Raw genomic sequence first — 16020 nt, forward strand, 5'->3', positions numbered from 1 at the left:
GGCCCATTGAGTCCTCTCTGCCATTCGATCATAGCTGATGGGCATTTCAACTCCACTTACCTGCACTCTTCCCGTAGCCCTTAGTTCCTTGCGAGATAAAGAATTTATCAATCTCTGCCTTGAAGTCATTTAACGTCCCGGTCTCTCCACTGTGTTCCATGGCAATTAATTCCACAGGCCCACCACTGTCTTGCTGAAGAAATGTCTCATTTCAGTTCTAAACTGAGCCCCTCTAATTCTAAGGCTGTGCCCATTTGTCCTAGTCCCCCTGTCTAACAGAAACAACTTCCCAGCATCCACCCTTTCTAAGCCATGTATTATCTTCTAAGTTTCTATTAGATCTCCCCTCAACTTTTTAAAATCTAACGAATACAATGCCAGGATCCACAGCCGTTCATCATATGTTAGACCAAATTAGGTAGCGGTTCTGGAAATATTTGCTTAAATTTTAAATTACATTTCTACGTTGATACCAAAAATGAACACTCAAGTTCAGTAGAATGGCTTGTGTAGATTAATTGACCTAATCATTGGAATGAAAGAACAAAAAAAAAGACCAAGATGCAATAATATCTCCAATCTGCATCAACTGTTTATTGTTTATGAAATTGCTCGAGTCAAAAGGTGGCACAAATCAAAAAGGTTTTGAGTGAGAAAGCACCAGGTGACCTTACTGTAGTGAGGCGGAGAGCAGCTCAAACACAGTCCATCAGACCAAGTTTAGCAAAGTTGACCACACATTGCAAAACCTGATAAAAGCCATAATGTAACCCAATAACTTGAGGTCCAAATTGCAATAGGCAGCTTAAGTTGGGTACTGCTGGCTGGGCCAGCATTGTTTTTTTCCTTAATTGCCCTTGAGAAGGTCGTGGATAGCTGCCATTTTGAACTGCTGACTTCATGTGGGTAGACCCACAATACTGCTGTAAAAAGAATTCCAGGACTTTGATCTAATGGCTGTGAATGAATGGCAATATCATGCAATAGGAGGGGAGCTTGCACACAAGTGTCCCCACATATGTTCTGTTCTTGTCCTTTTGGGTGGAAGTGAATGTGCTGTTTAAGGACCCTTGGTGAAAGTCTGTAGTGCACACTGCTGCTACTCACCAGAGGTGGAGGGAGTGAATGTTTATGGATGTGGTGCCAATCAAGTGGACTACTTTGTCCTGGATGGTCTCAAGCAACTGGAGTCTTGTTGGAGCTGCACTCATCCAGGCAAGTGGAGAATATTCCATCACACTTCTGACTTGGCTTGTAGGTGGTGGACAGACTTTGAAGTCAGGAAATCAGTTACTCACAGCATGCCTAGCCTCTAAACTGCTCTTGTAGACACTAGCAGAATGGATAGTCCATTTTCTGGTCAATAGTAACACCAGGACATTGATAGTAGGGGATTCAGTGATGGTAATGATATTGAATGTTAAGGGCTGATAGTTCATTTGTCTCTTGTTGGAGATGGTCATTGTCTGGTATTTGTGTGGTGCAAATGTTATAACCTTTCAGCCCAAGCTTAGATATTGTCTACATCTTGTTGCATTTGGGATCTGTTTTGGTATCTGAGGAGTCACAAGTGGTGTTGATCATTGTGCAAGCATCAGTGAACATTTTCACTTCTCACCTTATGATGTAGGGAAGGTCATTAATGAAGCAGTTGAAGATGGTTAGGCCTGGGACACTACTCTGAGGAACAGCACAGTATTAGCACTGCTACCTCACAGCACCAGAGACCTGGGTTCAATTCCCACCTCAGGCAACTGTCTGTGTTGAGTTTGCACATTCTCCCAGTGTCTGCGTGGGTTTCCTCTGGGTGTTCTGGTTTACTCCCACAGTCCAAAAATATGCAGGTTAGGTGAATTGGCCATACAAAATTGCCCGCAGTTAGGTGAAGGGGTAAATATAGGGGAACGGGTCTGGGTGGGTTGCTCTTCGAAGGGTCAGTGTGGACTTGTTGGGCTGAAGGGCCTGTTTCCACACTACGTAATCTAAAAAAAAAACTCCTACAGAGATGTTCTGGAGCGGAGTTGACTGACCTCTAACAACACAACCATCTTACTAAGTGTCAGGTATGACTGCAATCAGTGAAGTGTGTTTCCTCTGATTCACATTGATTTTACTAGGGGTCTAGGATTATAATCTTCAGCTTGCTTTGACTTTCTGCAGAAGTTTAAACTTCAGTCTCATTTATGGTGCATTGCAATCGGAGTGTACTTACAGTCGGAGTGTAGTGGGGCATGAATGCCATGTCATCCAACTATAATGTAGGAAGAAAACTAACTTGCAAGAAGATTTTGGGTAAAGTAGATTTCTTAGGGTCCAAAACAGATTTGTTTTTGATATTTTTAAATCTATTTTCCAACATTTGGGTGATGTTTTAAAGTTAAAAATAGTTTATATTACACAAAAATGTGCATATATAGAATCTGTATAAAAATGTTTCAGAAACTCTAGGCTGGATATGGTATTAAGGAAAATCTCATGGTCAATGTTTCGTTCACCTGGACAACAGCATTATTCACAGATCATTCATTTTTAAAGCCAGCAACATTTAAAACTTTGATCTCAGAAATAAATCTGGTAAAATTGGTGCCTGCTCAATAATAAAATGTTGCCAGTGTGGGTAGGTCTTTACAGGAACATAGGACTTCCGAACTGAAGTAGGCCATTCAGCCCTTTGAGCTTGCAATGCTATTCAGTATGATTATGCTGTAGTCTCAGCTCTGCTGTCTGTTCCCCACAACCCTCTATTCCCCTATCATAAAAGGAGGAGAAAGTGAGGTCTGCAGATGCTGGAGATCAGAGCTGGAAATGTGTTGCTGGAAAAGGGCTTATGCCCGAAACGTCGATTCTCCTGTTCCCTGGATGCTGCCTGACCTGCTGCGCTTTTCCAGCAACACATTTCCAGCTCCCCTATTAACTATACCCTGGTGCATTTGCCATGGTAATGCTTTGACCAATCAGCACTCTTTACCTTGTGTTGTATGAGATGTTTCCTTTGAAATTGGGTTTTACCGATTGCGAACTTGAAGTTTTGGACTCTCAGGGGAACTTGAAACCATAGGACAGAGGATTTAGAGTTTAAAATAGCAATAGATGGCATCAAATGGCCATGGATAGTTGTCCACAGTGAGTTGCATCTAAAAAGCTGCTTTTATTCATTTGGGAATTTAGGGTTTTGCTGACGAAGCCAGCTTTAATTGCCTATCCCCAGTTGCCCTGGAGAAGGTGTCTGAAATGCATTGTCAAGGAATGTTGTAGAAGCCAATATGACAGCAAGGTTTAGGAGGCATTTAGACAGACACACTGAACAGGCAGGGTACAGAGGAATATGAACCTGTGAAGGCACATGTGATTGCTTATGACTATATTAATTACTTATTCTGGATGGGGTGTGGGTGTCAAGTGTCTGAATAAGCATTTTGTTTGTTATTTTCCTTGAGCTCATTGGCACGAGGCCATTTCAGATAGTAGTTAACTACATTGTTGTGGTTCTGGAGTCAGAAGGTAGCAGAACAGCTAAGGATAACGTTACCTTCCTTGAAGGATATTAATGATCCAGATGGGACTTTTTTAAAATAACACATGACGATGGTTACATGATTGCCATTAGACTATATGTTAGATAAGATTACTTACAGTGTGGAAACAGGCCCTTCGGCCCAACAAGTCCACACTGCCCCGCCGAAGCGCAACCCACCCATACATCTACCCCTTACCTAACACTACGGGCAATTTAGCATGGCCAATTCACCTGACCTGCACATCTTTGGACTGTGGGAGGAAACCGGAGCACCTGGAGGAAACCCACGCAGACACGGGGAGAATGTGCAAACTCCACACAGTCAGTCAGTCGCCTGAGGCGGGAATTGAACCCAGGTCTCTGGCGCTGTGAGGCAGCAGTGCTAACCACTGTGCCACCGTGCCGCCCACAAATTCTAGTTAATTCTAGTTTTTATTGAATTCAAATGTTACCATCTATTATGGTGGGATTCCATATCACCAGCCCATTACACCGGGGCTCTGGTCACTAGCCCAGTGATGTTACTCTAGTTCCATTGTTTCCCCAGAGAGGGAGATGTATCAGATCTTGGAAACTCAACAGGTTGGATTCTGAAAGAATGTTTTCCCTTATAGAAGAGACTAAAACTAAGAAACAGTTCTTAAAACTGAGCTCTACTTTTTAAGATGATGATGATGCTGATGATGATGGGGATGTTGGTATTTTCTCAGTCATTAGTTTGTCGCACTCTCTTTTCCAGAAAGGTCTGGAGGGTGGGCGTTGAATTTACTGAAGATGGACTTGGGTTTATGATAGGGGATTGCCTTAGACAGTGGAGGCAGAGTCATTGAACATTTTAAGATTGGAGGAGATAAATTTGTATTAAGTTGGGGAACTAAGGGATACCTGGGGTTGATGGGAATGTGAAATCCAAAACAAAAATCAGGCATGATTCTACTGAATGGTGGAGCAGGATCAAGGAGTCATGTATTTTGTTTCTCCTCCTATTTGTGTGTAGGACACCCATCTACTCCTCCTCTGATTCATACAGCACAAAAAGGCCCATGGGTTCCTTCCAACCACATTTACACTAAACTGTTGAGCACCAAACTATCCAGGAGTGTAGCCGACACGGATTCAATTGAGGCTTTCAGAAATAAATTGGATAAATTTGTGGGCGGCATGGTGGCACAGTGGTTAGCACTGTTGCCTCACAGCGCCAGAGACCTGGGTTCAATTCCCACCTCAGGCGACTGACTGTGTGGAGTTTGCACATTCTCCCCGTGTCTGCGTGGGTTTCCTCCGGGTGCTCCGGTTTCCTCCCACAGTCCAAAAATGTGCAGGTCAGGTGAATTGGCCATGCTAAATTACCCCTAGTGTTAGGTGCAGGGGTAAATGTAGGGGAATGGGTCTGGGTGGGTTGCGCTTCGGCAGGTCAGTGTGGACTTGTTGGGCTGAAGGGCCTGTTTCCACACTAAGTAATCTAAACTTATCTGAAAAAGAAAACTATTGCAGGGGTATAGGGGAAAAGGAATGTGTAGTAGGGTTAGCGAAGTTGCTTTTGCGGATAGTTGGCATGGACAAGATGGGCTGAGCTATCCTGTGCTATCAAACTTTAAGGAATTTAAACTCTTAACAGTGCAACACAGGTTTGGTGAAAAATATGGAATAGGTAGACAGATAATTGAGCTAACAAATAAAATTGGAGAATGAATTGGCAATACATTGTACTTGTTGGGAGAATGCAAGCAAAAGAGAAAATCAGGAAAGATTCCAACAATTCCCACAGGTCCTGCAGTCTTGTCTCAAGAAACCGTAGCAAAATAATTAAATCCTATATACCCATCATGCTCCAAAATAAAATGTTAAATGGTCATGAAATCCAGAACACTTAAACCAGAGTTGAGAGAAATTCAGAGACCAAAATTGAAGGAATGTTTCTTCTAATTTTGCCAGATGGTTTTAATGGCTGTTCAGTAATGAAGGAAAGGGACCAGTAGCAACTGGGGGAGGTGGAGAGGTGATGCTGATGGTGGTGGTCACACTGCTGAAGTTGTACCACGATAGTATGGAATATTTTGATGTTCTAGCTGAGCTTTTTCCATAGTCCCTATAATCTTAAGTAAATAAACGACTTTCTTCAAAAATCAGTTCCACCATTTACAATGAACCTTTCTGCACTGCAGAAATTCATATGATGGAATAGTGTTAGCAATGTTAGAATGTGCTTCTGAGGGTTAGGTAGGGTGGACAAGGAGAACCTTTTTCCAAGTATGGTGACGGTGAGCACGAGGGGGCATAGCTTTAAATGGAGGGGTGATAGTTATTGGATAGATGTCAGAGGTAGTTTCTTTACTCAGTAGTAAGGGTATGGAATGCTTTGCCTGCAACAGTAGTAGATTCGCCAACTTTAAGTACATTTAAGTCGTCATTGGACAAGCATATGGATATACATGGAATAGTGTAGGTTAGATGGGCTTCAGATTGGTATGACAGGTCTGCGCATAATTGAGGGCCAAAGGACCTGTACTGCGCTGTAATGTTCTATGTTCTATGAGACCAAACCTTAAAACAGTGAATTTGCATAGTTTCGGAAACCACCAACACTTTAATTCAAACTAAATTCATAAAGGAAATTGAAAATGTCAGAGAGTTAGTATGACAGTAATCATTTTGGTTGTGAAACATCATAACTACTATAAACAAAAAAATCTTTGGAACCAGATGAAGACAGAAGTATTGTAGGGAAAAAAAACAGATCTAGAGTAGATTGGAAGTCAAGTGTTACAGAATGAAACACATGATGTTTATTTAGAAAAAAGCCAGGTTTATGGATTTCCACCCCATTAGCAAGGAGGAGGGATAATGGCCTCGTGTATCATTGCTAGTCTATTAACCTAGAGACCATGGAATGTTCTGGGGACCTGGGTTTGAATCCTGCTATGACAGACTGTGGCATTTTTAAAAAAAAAAAAATCTGGAACACAAAAAAATCTAATCATGACCATTGTCAGTCATCAGGAAAAACACATCTGGTTCACTTTAAGGAAAGAAACTGCCATCCTTACCTGGTCTGTGACATGTGACACCAGATCCACAATATGGCCGACTTTTAACTAGCATCTGGGCAATTCCGAATGGGCAACGAATGTTGGCCCAGCGCACACACTGAATGGACTTTTACAAATATGGAACATGAAATGATTAAGGAACAGTGCTTTGTAAAAAGATTAGATCTATCATATCACCATAAAGTGGTGCTAAGTTTGCAATGTGCTGGATCAACAGAATAACAAAGTATTTGAACATCCTGACTCATTTTAAAATAAATTAACCCAGATCCAAAAGATCAGTTTCTGAAAAACTTTATTTATCTCAAAAAATACAACCAAGAGAATTGTGTTTCAATCAAAGAACACAAAAGGGGGATCTTGTTGTCTCCATAAAGTTTAGGTCTACATGCTGCTGCCAGAGTTAACAGCCAACAGCACACATTGTGGAGCACATTATGATGACAGAAAAAGAAAACCAAAAAGGAACTGTGATTACAGCTTTCTTCCTCATTATACTCGGCCATAATCTTGTTGATTTTTGTTGCCCTTTTAAATACAAATGAAAGCCAAAATGCTGGATACATAATTATAACTTATTGTTTTACCAACACATTCCCATTTCTAAAACACCCACTTTGCATTTTAAAAACAAAGGGTTCCATTAATTCTTTTTCTCACAAAAACAGAGGAACTTAATACTGGGAGAGAAACCTTTCTCCATTTTCTTAAAAACACATCACAATGCTTTATATGGATGTTATATAAAGGGATGCGCATAAAATTCTTATGTCTTGTTCCCTTTTATTTTCCAAACTGAAAATAAATTTAAGATGCATTTCACTGAATAGAGGAAGATGACAATACTTCAGTGATTTTCTTCTTTCGACCTGAATAATGAACAAAGCCTCTGTTACAACTGTAACAAATCTCATACAAACCATAATTACAGTCAGGATTGAGGAACTGTTTATAGCAGATATGAATCATAATCGTGTGGCAAGAAGCGAAAATAGTGATTAGATATGGCTGAGAACTGGATCCCTTTATCAGGAACATTTGCCCCAAAATTTCCTTGTGCAACTCTGATTAAACATCTGTTGGAGTTGTGCAAAGAAACTTGAGTGAAAGGTTTCTGGACTACAGGCTCAGCTTGATCAATTTCACTCTTTAAGCGGTGTCATACTGTATTTGTAATCAGGTTCTGTGTATCACTAATAGCGGTGAACACCTGTAGATTAGTTCTCGTGAGGAAAATTTGCATTATTTGACCAGGGGTCAGAGCTTCGTCGCCCTGGAGTAGGTCTCCAAATATTGTCAAGATTCTTCCATGGGTCAAACATTCGTACAAGGTCATCAATTAGGCCAGGAGCGGTATTTTCTCCTCCTACAAGATCAACATTCGCCATTGTGTTGTTGCTTGCTGGAGTGGAAAAAGGAAGGCTGTTGTCTCGACTAGTGGACCAAATTGGATTGCTGAAAGGAGTGGTAGACCAAAGACTGCTGGTGGAATTACCCAAAAGGATTGACTAAGAGAGGAGACAAGGGTTCACATTAAATTATTAAAAACATTACTGGAAATCCTTTGGCAATTGTTATACAAGCAAAAAACCTTTCATACACATTTAGTGATAATGCAGTGGTAATGTCACTAGACTAGGCATCCTGAGGTCCAGCCTATTATGAAATCAAACATTGATGTAATCCAAAGATGACACACCATTTGTTATTCAGCCTCTGAGGAAAAAGACCTTTCCAGCATTTTTGCATCATACTTAAATTTTCAGGCACTCTTTCATGTGCTCCAAGTAAAACCACAAAGGGAGTATTTGATAGCAGCAAGCATTGCAGCATTAAATGCCTGTACTGGCAGATCAGATTATTTCAGTTGGCACAGAACCTGCAAATCTATCCTGTTAACCTTCACCAACATCATTCCAGCCAGCAAAAATTGATAAATGCATTTATTTTCTACACTCTCCTGTTGTGATCAATCAATTTCAAGTCAGTCAGAGATGTACAGCACAGAAACAGACCCTTCAGTCCACTTGTCCATGCCGACCACATATCTCAACCCAAATCTAGCCCCACTTGCCAACACACGGTCCATATCCTTCCAAACCTTTCCTATTCATATACCTATCCAGATGCCTTTGAAATGTTGCAATTGTACCAGCCTCCACCACCTCCTCTGGCAGCTCATTCCATACATGAACCACCCTCTGAAAAAGTTGCTTCTTAGGCCCCTCTATATCTTGCCCCTCTCACTCCTAAACCCTTGTCCCTGTAGATCTGGATTCCCCCACCCCAGCGAAAAGACCTTGTCTATTTATCCTATCCATGCCCCTCATGATTTTATAAATCTCTATAAGGTCACCCCTCAGCTTCTGACATTCCAGGGAAAACAGCCCCAGCCTATTCATCCTCTCCCTATAGCTCAAATCTTCCAACTCAGGGAAGATCCTTGTAAATCTTTTCTGAACCCTTTCAAGTTTCACGACATCCTTCTGATAAGGAGCCCAGAATTGCATGCAATATTCCAGAAATGGCCTAACCAATGTCCTGTACAGCCGCAACATGACCTCCCAACTCCTGTACTCAATACTCTGACCAATGAAGGAAAGCATACTAAACGCCTTCTTCACTATCCTATCTACCTTGACTCCACTTTCAAGGAGCTATAAATCTGCATTCCAAGGTTCAGAAACATTCCCTAGGACCTTTCCTCAGATAACTGCCACTTATTTGTTTTGTTTGTTAAACACTTCCATATTTCCCACAATGTATTCCATGTTATTGGAAATAATTGGGCATAGAAAGGGTTGGAGACATGAAGTATCTGCAACAAGTAATTTGCTTCAAAATAATTGTTTTTTTAAAGAAAGCATAAAAATTAAATACCTATATTTGACAAAATTTCATAAACTCCCTTTCCCCTATATTTTAACTACGATTATTTATGGGATAAACCTGAACTTATGTACTGTCCATTTTTTAAAAAAAATGTTAATTGCCATTTCTTGTGCACCAATACTTACCGAAGTTGAATGAGTTGGAGAAACTGTGTTAGATGGCCAGGTATTTCGAGCATCAGGTGAGGTGGTATCCCAAATGGATGTAGATGAAGCAGAACTGTAATCTGGCCAATTCTGGGCAACTTCCTGATGGTTAAAGGTTGCTCTTGAAAGTACATGAGGGCTGAAGACTTCTAGAACCGAATGCAGGAATAATGCAAATTAAACACAAATGCATAAAATACTGGAATTATTGGAACTCACTCAATTAGAATGTATGGGCAGCTAATATAAAACCCACGAATATCATTTGTGCATACTATGAAATGTGGTACTGATCTATAAATTTAAATCAAAGTTTTATCATTTTAAATTAATTTCTATTGAATGTTAAGCCAGTCCAAATTAAAACCTTTTTATTGACTTACTGCTGCGTGATAATGTAAAAAGAAAACCCGCTCTTTGTGCCTTCCTCTCATTCAGGTAGGCAATTTTAAAGGTTTATTATTGTAATTATGAAGACATACAATAAATATATACAACAGGAACATAGAGACTGCAGCAATTCTGCAGTTAAAATCTTCCCTTCTGATACAATTGACAAGGGAAATGGTGCAGTTGTGTGAAGCAAAAGAATAGTGGCATTAACATATGGTTCTTTTACTCAACTAGCATACTTTATTTTCCCACTTGTGCTCGCTCACTAGCTTACTGAGCTTAAGCTATTTTGCAAATGCCTTTTTCATTAAATATAAGAAGGGGTTCCTACTCAATGTACAGTAGAGACACAGATCTCTACAAGTCTATACAAGTATTTAGGGGCGGCACGATGGCAAGGCCGTTATAGCACTGCTGCCTCACAGCACCAGGGACCCGGGTTCGATTCCTGCCTCGGGCGACTGTGTGGAGTTTGCACATTTTCCTCGTGTCTGCGTGGGTTTCCTCTGGGTGTCCGCTTTCCTCCCACAATCCAAAGATGTTCAGGTCAGGAGAACTGGCCATGTTAAATTGCCCATAGTGTTAGGTGCACTAGTCAGAGGGAAATGGGTCTGGGTGGGTTAGTCTTCAGAGGGTCGGTGTGGACTGGTTGGGCCAAAGGACCTGTTTCCATACTGTAGGGAATCTAATCTAATATATTTGTGCTCCACTGAATCTTCTCCCGTTCTAATTCAATGAATGATTAAACAAAGTGCATTGGGGAAACCGCAGATCTGGCATTATCGGAGAGAAGAAACTAGAGTTAATGTTATAACTCCGGGGAGAGAGAAGGGAGGTGAAGGGGAAGGGGGTGGAGGGGGAAGAGCGAGCACGTGAGAGAGAGAGCAAAAAAACTGGGAAACTATAGAACAGTTAAGTGCACCTTGTGTATGGAAGCAATTCAGAGGGACAGAACTAACCTGTACTTGGAGAAGTAGAGATTAATCCAGAATAGCCAGCATGCTTTGATAAGGGGAGGTCATGTCTGACCAGCTTTTGAAGAGGTAATCAGGTGTGTAGATTTATTTATTCAATGCAGTCTACTTGGACTTCAGCAAGTCTTTTAATAAAAGATTAATAGCGAAGGTTATAGGATAGAGGAAATTTAGCAAATTGGATGGCGGGAAGCAGAGGAGACTGGCTGAGAGGTGTTTCTGTGACTGGAAGCCTGTGTCCAGTGGGTTCCACGTGAATCAGTGTTGGGGCCTTCGTTGCTTGTGGCACATATAAAATGATTTAGGTTTGAAATTAGGAAGGTTGACCAATAAATTTGTGGATGATACAAAAAAATTAGTGGGGTGGTAAACAGCAAGAAGGATAGCCTTAGATTACAGGAGGATATACAGGGCTGGTCAGTTGGGCTAATTAGTGACAAATGGAATTAGGCCCAGATAAGCACGAGGTGATGCAGTAGGGAAGGATGAACAAGGCAAGGGAATTCATGATGAACAGTAGTATCTTGGTTAGGCCAAAACTAGAGAATTGTTTGCAATTCTGGAATCCGCATTATAAGACGGATGTAATTGTGCTGGAGAAGGTGCAGAGGACATTGACCAGGGGATGTTGCCTGGGCTGGAGAACTTGAACTTGAAGAAAAATTGGACAGACTGGGGTTACACAAAGTAGACAGAAAAAACATTTCCTGGTGGAGGAAGATCAATGACTAAGGGCCAGAGATTTAAGCTAAAGGGGCAGTTGGTTTAGAAGGAATGCGAGGGAAACAATGTTCACTGGGGGGGGGGGGGAAAGAAATGGGAAATCTGGAACAAACTGACTTGAAAAATGGTAAAGGCAGAAACTTCTGAACGAGGGTCACTGGACCAGAAAAGGTTTGCTCTCAACAGATGGTGCCAGACTTGCTGAGCTTTTTGAGCAATTTCTACTTTTGTTATAAAGAAAGGGTATATTCTCAAAGCAACAGCAGCACATTTTTTAAAGCCTACTCTTTCAATATGGAAGATAAGTATTCCTTCCTCCCCACCCTCTATAAAGGGCATTTAAAAAAAGGTTAGCTTTCTCACCTGTGGGTGCCATAGAAACATAGAAGACAGCAGAAATAGGCATCTCAAACCTGCTGTGTCATTCATCATCATCATCATCATGGCCGATCATCCAATTCCATATCCGCTCTCACATTTGCCCACACCCTTTTAGCCCTGTGGCCTTAAGGACTATCCACAACTCTTCAGAGAGTGTTTAACGTTTTGGCCTCAACTGATTTGTCAGAATTCCACAGGCTAGGTGAAGAAAATTCTCATCTCAGGCCTAAATAGCCTACCTCATATCTTGACTATGAACCCTGGTTCGGAACTTGCAAAATCAAGCTCCACACAAAGACTAGAGCACTCAACCCATTAATTCAATGGTATTTAAAACAAAGCCATTCCTCTTAATGTATTGATTGAAAATTAATTACTGTGGAAATTATTTAGAAGTACCCATTATGAGTAATCACATTTTGTCACTAAAAACAATTAGTTTCTATTTTACTGCACACGAACAGAATTGTTAAAATATCTTGCCTGGTCTTTGAATTTGGCTACACGATTGCAGGAAACACCACAAACAAATTTCAATATCAATGAGAAACAAAATGGACGATAGCCAAACATTCTATTCATCACTTCAGTCATTACTTTAAAAATATCTGCACATCCATAATATGTACTAGAATAGAATAACAATTTATTCATTGAATCTTTTTCAGTATGGAAGCAGGCCAACTGACCCAGAGATTACATCAACTCACCCAACAGCATCCCATCCAGACCCCCTTACCTTTCCCTGTAATCCTGCATTTCTCATGGCTAATCACCTCGCCTTCACTTCCCTGGACATTATGGGCAATATAGTGTGGCTAATCCACCTGCACATCTTTGGAGCACCCAGAGGAAACCCATGCAGCCAAGGGGAGAATGTGTAAACTCCACACAGACAGACAGTCACCCAAAGGTGGAATCAAACCTGGGTCCATGGCACTGTGAGGCAGCAGTGCCAACCTTTTGATGAAACAAGCTATTGTCCAAGTGTTATACTTAAAAAATGTTATAGTAAAAATGTCAATGTTACTCTTTCATAATGGACTTGATTATTTTGCAGAGCTGGATATGTATGCATGGTTTACATGCTGCTTTCGAGGCTAAAATGAGGTTGTTAAAAAATTGGGTTCTTTTATAACACTAGAGAGGACCCCTGATGGAAGATGAGAATTAAATAATATGGATTGGGGAATGGGTCTGGGTGGGTGCTCTTCGGTGGGTTGGTGTGGAGTTGTTGGGCCAAAGGGCCGGTTTCCACACTTAAGTAATCTAATCTATCTAATGGATTGATGGATGTTTGAATACAGTACATTTCCATTTTTTTAAAAAAAACAAGTAGAAAGAATGTAGCAATTTCTCAAAGACTAAATGACTATTTAATATCAAATCATAGAAAAGGTGGAGTGTGCTTTAGCTAGCTCCTGCTTCACATTTTGATTTCCTTCCCCAACTCCAGAAAATTAAAATTAGCACATCAGCCCACCTCCTGATCAAACCTGTCACAGCCTCAACATCAAGTTCAACAACAAATGTCTGGCAACATCAGGCCTGCTGAGTTCCTCTAGGTACATGTTTTTGTTTCAGATTTCCAGAATCTGCAGTTCTCGATTTTATTTTAAATAGATTCAAATGGTTCTGTATTTGCCATTAGCACTTGGCCTGGGCCCAATTGTTTCTACCTATTGGCTCTTTTAACATGCACCATCATACCCCTTTGTCAATAAACACAAGATAGCAGCAGGAGTAGGCCATTCAACCCCTTGAGCCTGCTCCATCATTCAACATGATCACAGCTCATCATCAAGCTCAACACCCAAATCCTGCCCTCCCCCTTACCTTGATCCCTTTAGCCATGAGAGCTAAATCTACCACAGTGAAAACAATGCTTGGCATTCAAACACTTTGTGGTAGTGAATTCCAAAGGCTCGCCATTGTGGAAGAAGAAATGTTTCCTCAGTGGTCCTTAAATTATGTCCCCTCCCGAAACACACTGCATCTAGTCTTGTCAGAATTTTACAGGTTTCTATGATATACTCCTTATTCTTCTAAACTCCAGTGGATACAATGCTAACAACTCAATCTCTCCTCACATGTCAGTCCTGCCATTCCAATTTGATAAACCTTCTATTCATACCCTTTAAAACAAGTGTATCCTTCCTCAGATAGAGGCCAAAACTACACACAATATTCATCAATTCCCTGCATAATTGCAACAAGGCAACAGGAGAGGAAAAAAAACACCCATCGTCACCCTCACCCTGATGGCCACCTTTGTGTGTGGCTGCATCAAACTGTGCGTGGATCCCCGGTACGCAAACACCAAGTGTCACAATGTACTGAGGTTCTACCTGTCCCCAGTGGTGCAAAGGATGGGCCTGGCCTCGCTGCTGCAGAATGCTCCAAGTAGTTGGACCATTCTGTATCACCTGTCCTTTGTGGAGAAGGTTATGAAGAAAAACACCTTTGACCACAAGTCCATCAGGAAGTAGTCAGCATGTACTGTCCTTGAGACCCTTCAGGAAAAGGAGAGTGCAGATCCTCTCGAGCGGTTCCCTGAGCAGACGGTCAAAGTCATTTGGCAGAATGCCTCATCGCCAGAACTTTCCAACAAGCACCAAGACATGGCGTGGCTGGTGGTGAGAAGGGCTCTGCCTGTGAGATCATTTATGCACGCCCGGACTCTCAGCCGCACCGCCGCTGCCCTCGAAGCGGCTGTGGAATGGGGGGGGGGAAAAAAAAAAAAGAGAGAGACAAGACGGTCACACACCTCCTTCTGGAATGTACCTATGCAGAAGAAGTCTGGAGAGGAATGCAGTGGTGTTTGTCAAGGTTCATCCCGAGCAGCGCCGTGACACGGGACTCTGTGCTCTACAGTCTGTTCCCCGAGACCCACACCGAGACGATCAACTGCACCTGGAGGATCATCAACTCGGTGAAAGATGCTCTCTGGGCGGTCTGAAACCTATTGATCTTCCAGCTGAAGGAGTTCACCCTGACTGAGTGTTGCAGATTGGCACATTTCAAGGTCCAGGACTACGTGTTGAGGGACGTGCTGAAGCTTGGGGCAACTGCCGCCAAGGTGCGGTGGGGAAAGACCACCGGGTAACATCTGCTTGCCTAAGAAGAACAGGGGGCCCACCCAATCATTTAGGCTCCTCTGATGCCTCAACAGAGGAGCTGGATAGTAAATGAACAGACTTGTATATAGGAAAAATAAATTTTGATGTCTGTATGTAAAGCAATGTAATGCATGCACAAGAATGGCATGATCAACTGTAAAGGGATTCAAATAATTTTATGAATAAAGTATATTTTTGAAATAAAAAAAGCAAGACATCTTTGTTCTGATGATATGTGAATCCTCTCACTAGGAAGGGCAACATACAGTTTACCTTCTTCACCGCCTGCTGCATCTGCACACTTCCTTTCGGTGACTGGTGCACAAGATACCCAGGTTTTGCTGAACATTATGTAAGAGCAAATTATTGCAGATGCTGGAATCTGTACTAAAAACAAAAAAAAATGCTGGAAATCTCAATGGATCAGGCCACATCCATATAGAGGGTTCTCTCTCTACTGATGCTGCCTAACCTACTGTGATTTCCAGCATTTTGCATTTTCAGACTTTGAACATTTTCCCCCCCCCCCCAAATGTTCAAAATGATAATCCTCCTTCCTATTTTTGCTCCAAAAATGCATAATTTCAAATTTATCCACATTATACTGCATGTGCCATGCACTTGCTCACTCACTCAGCTGGTCCAAATCACAACTGCAACATCTCAGAATCCTCCTCACAGCTTAGCCTTCCATTGACAAAAGTTGAGATATTACATTTAGTTCTCTCATCTAAGTCATCATTGTGAATAACTAGGGTTTTCTTACTGATCCATGTGGTATCCCATTAGTCACTGCCTGCAATTCAGAGAAAATCCATTTAATCC

General features: G+C 41.5%; 1 protein-coding gene across 2 annotated transcripts in view; it reads right to left on the reverse strand.

Moving 5' to 3' along the window:
- Positions 1-6845: 6845 nt before the first annotated feature.
- The window catches only part of tmem131 (transmembrane protein 131), a 201590-nt gene continuing 192415 nt past the window's right edge, over positions 6846-16020 (reverse strand). For both annotated transcript variants that reach the window (XM_043692263.1, XM_043692264.1), the window contains 2 exons: positions 9585-9754; positions 6846-8075 (listed from right to left, as the gene is read on the reverse strand). In XM_043692263.1, coding sequence (XP_043548198.1) covers positions 7785-8075; positions 9585-9754 — 461 coding nt within the window. In that variant the 3' untranslated portion in view covers positions 6846-7784. The remainder of the gene's footprint in view (positions 8076-9584; positions 9755-16020) is intronic.

This window comes from Chiloscyllium plagiosum, chromosome 6 (assembly GCF_004010195.1).
Source record: "Chiloscyllium plagiosum isolate BGI_BamShark_2017 chromosome 6, ASM401019v2, whole genome shotgun sequence".
NCBI classification, from domain to species: domain Eukaryota; kingdom Metazoa; phylum Chordata; class Chondrichthyes; order Orectolobiformes; family Hemiscylliidae; genus Chiloscyllium; species Chiloscyllium plagiosum.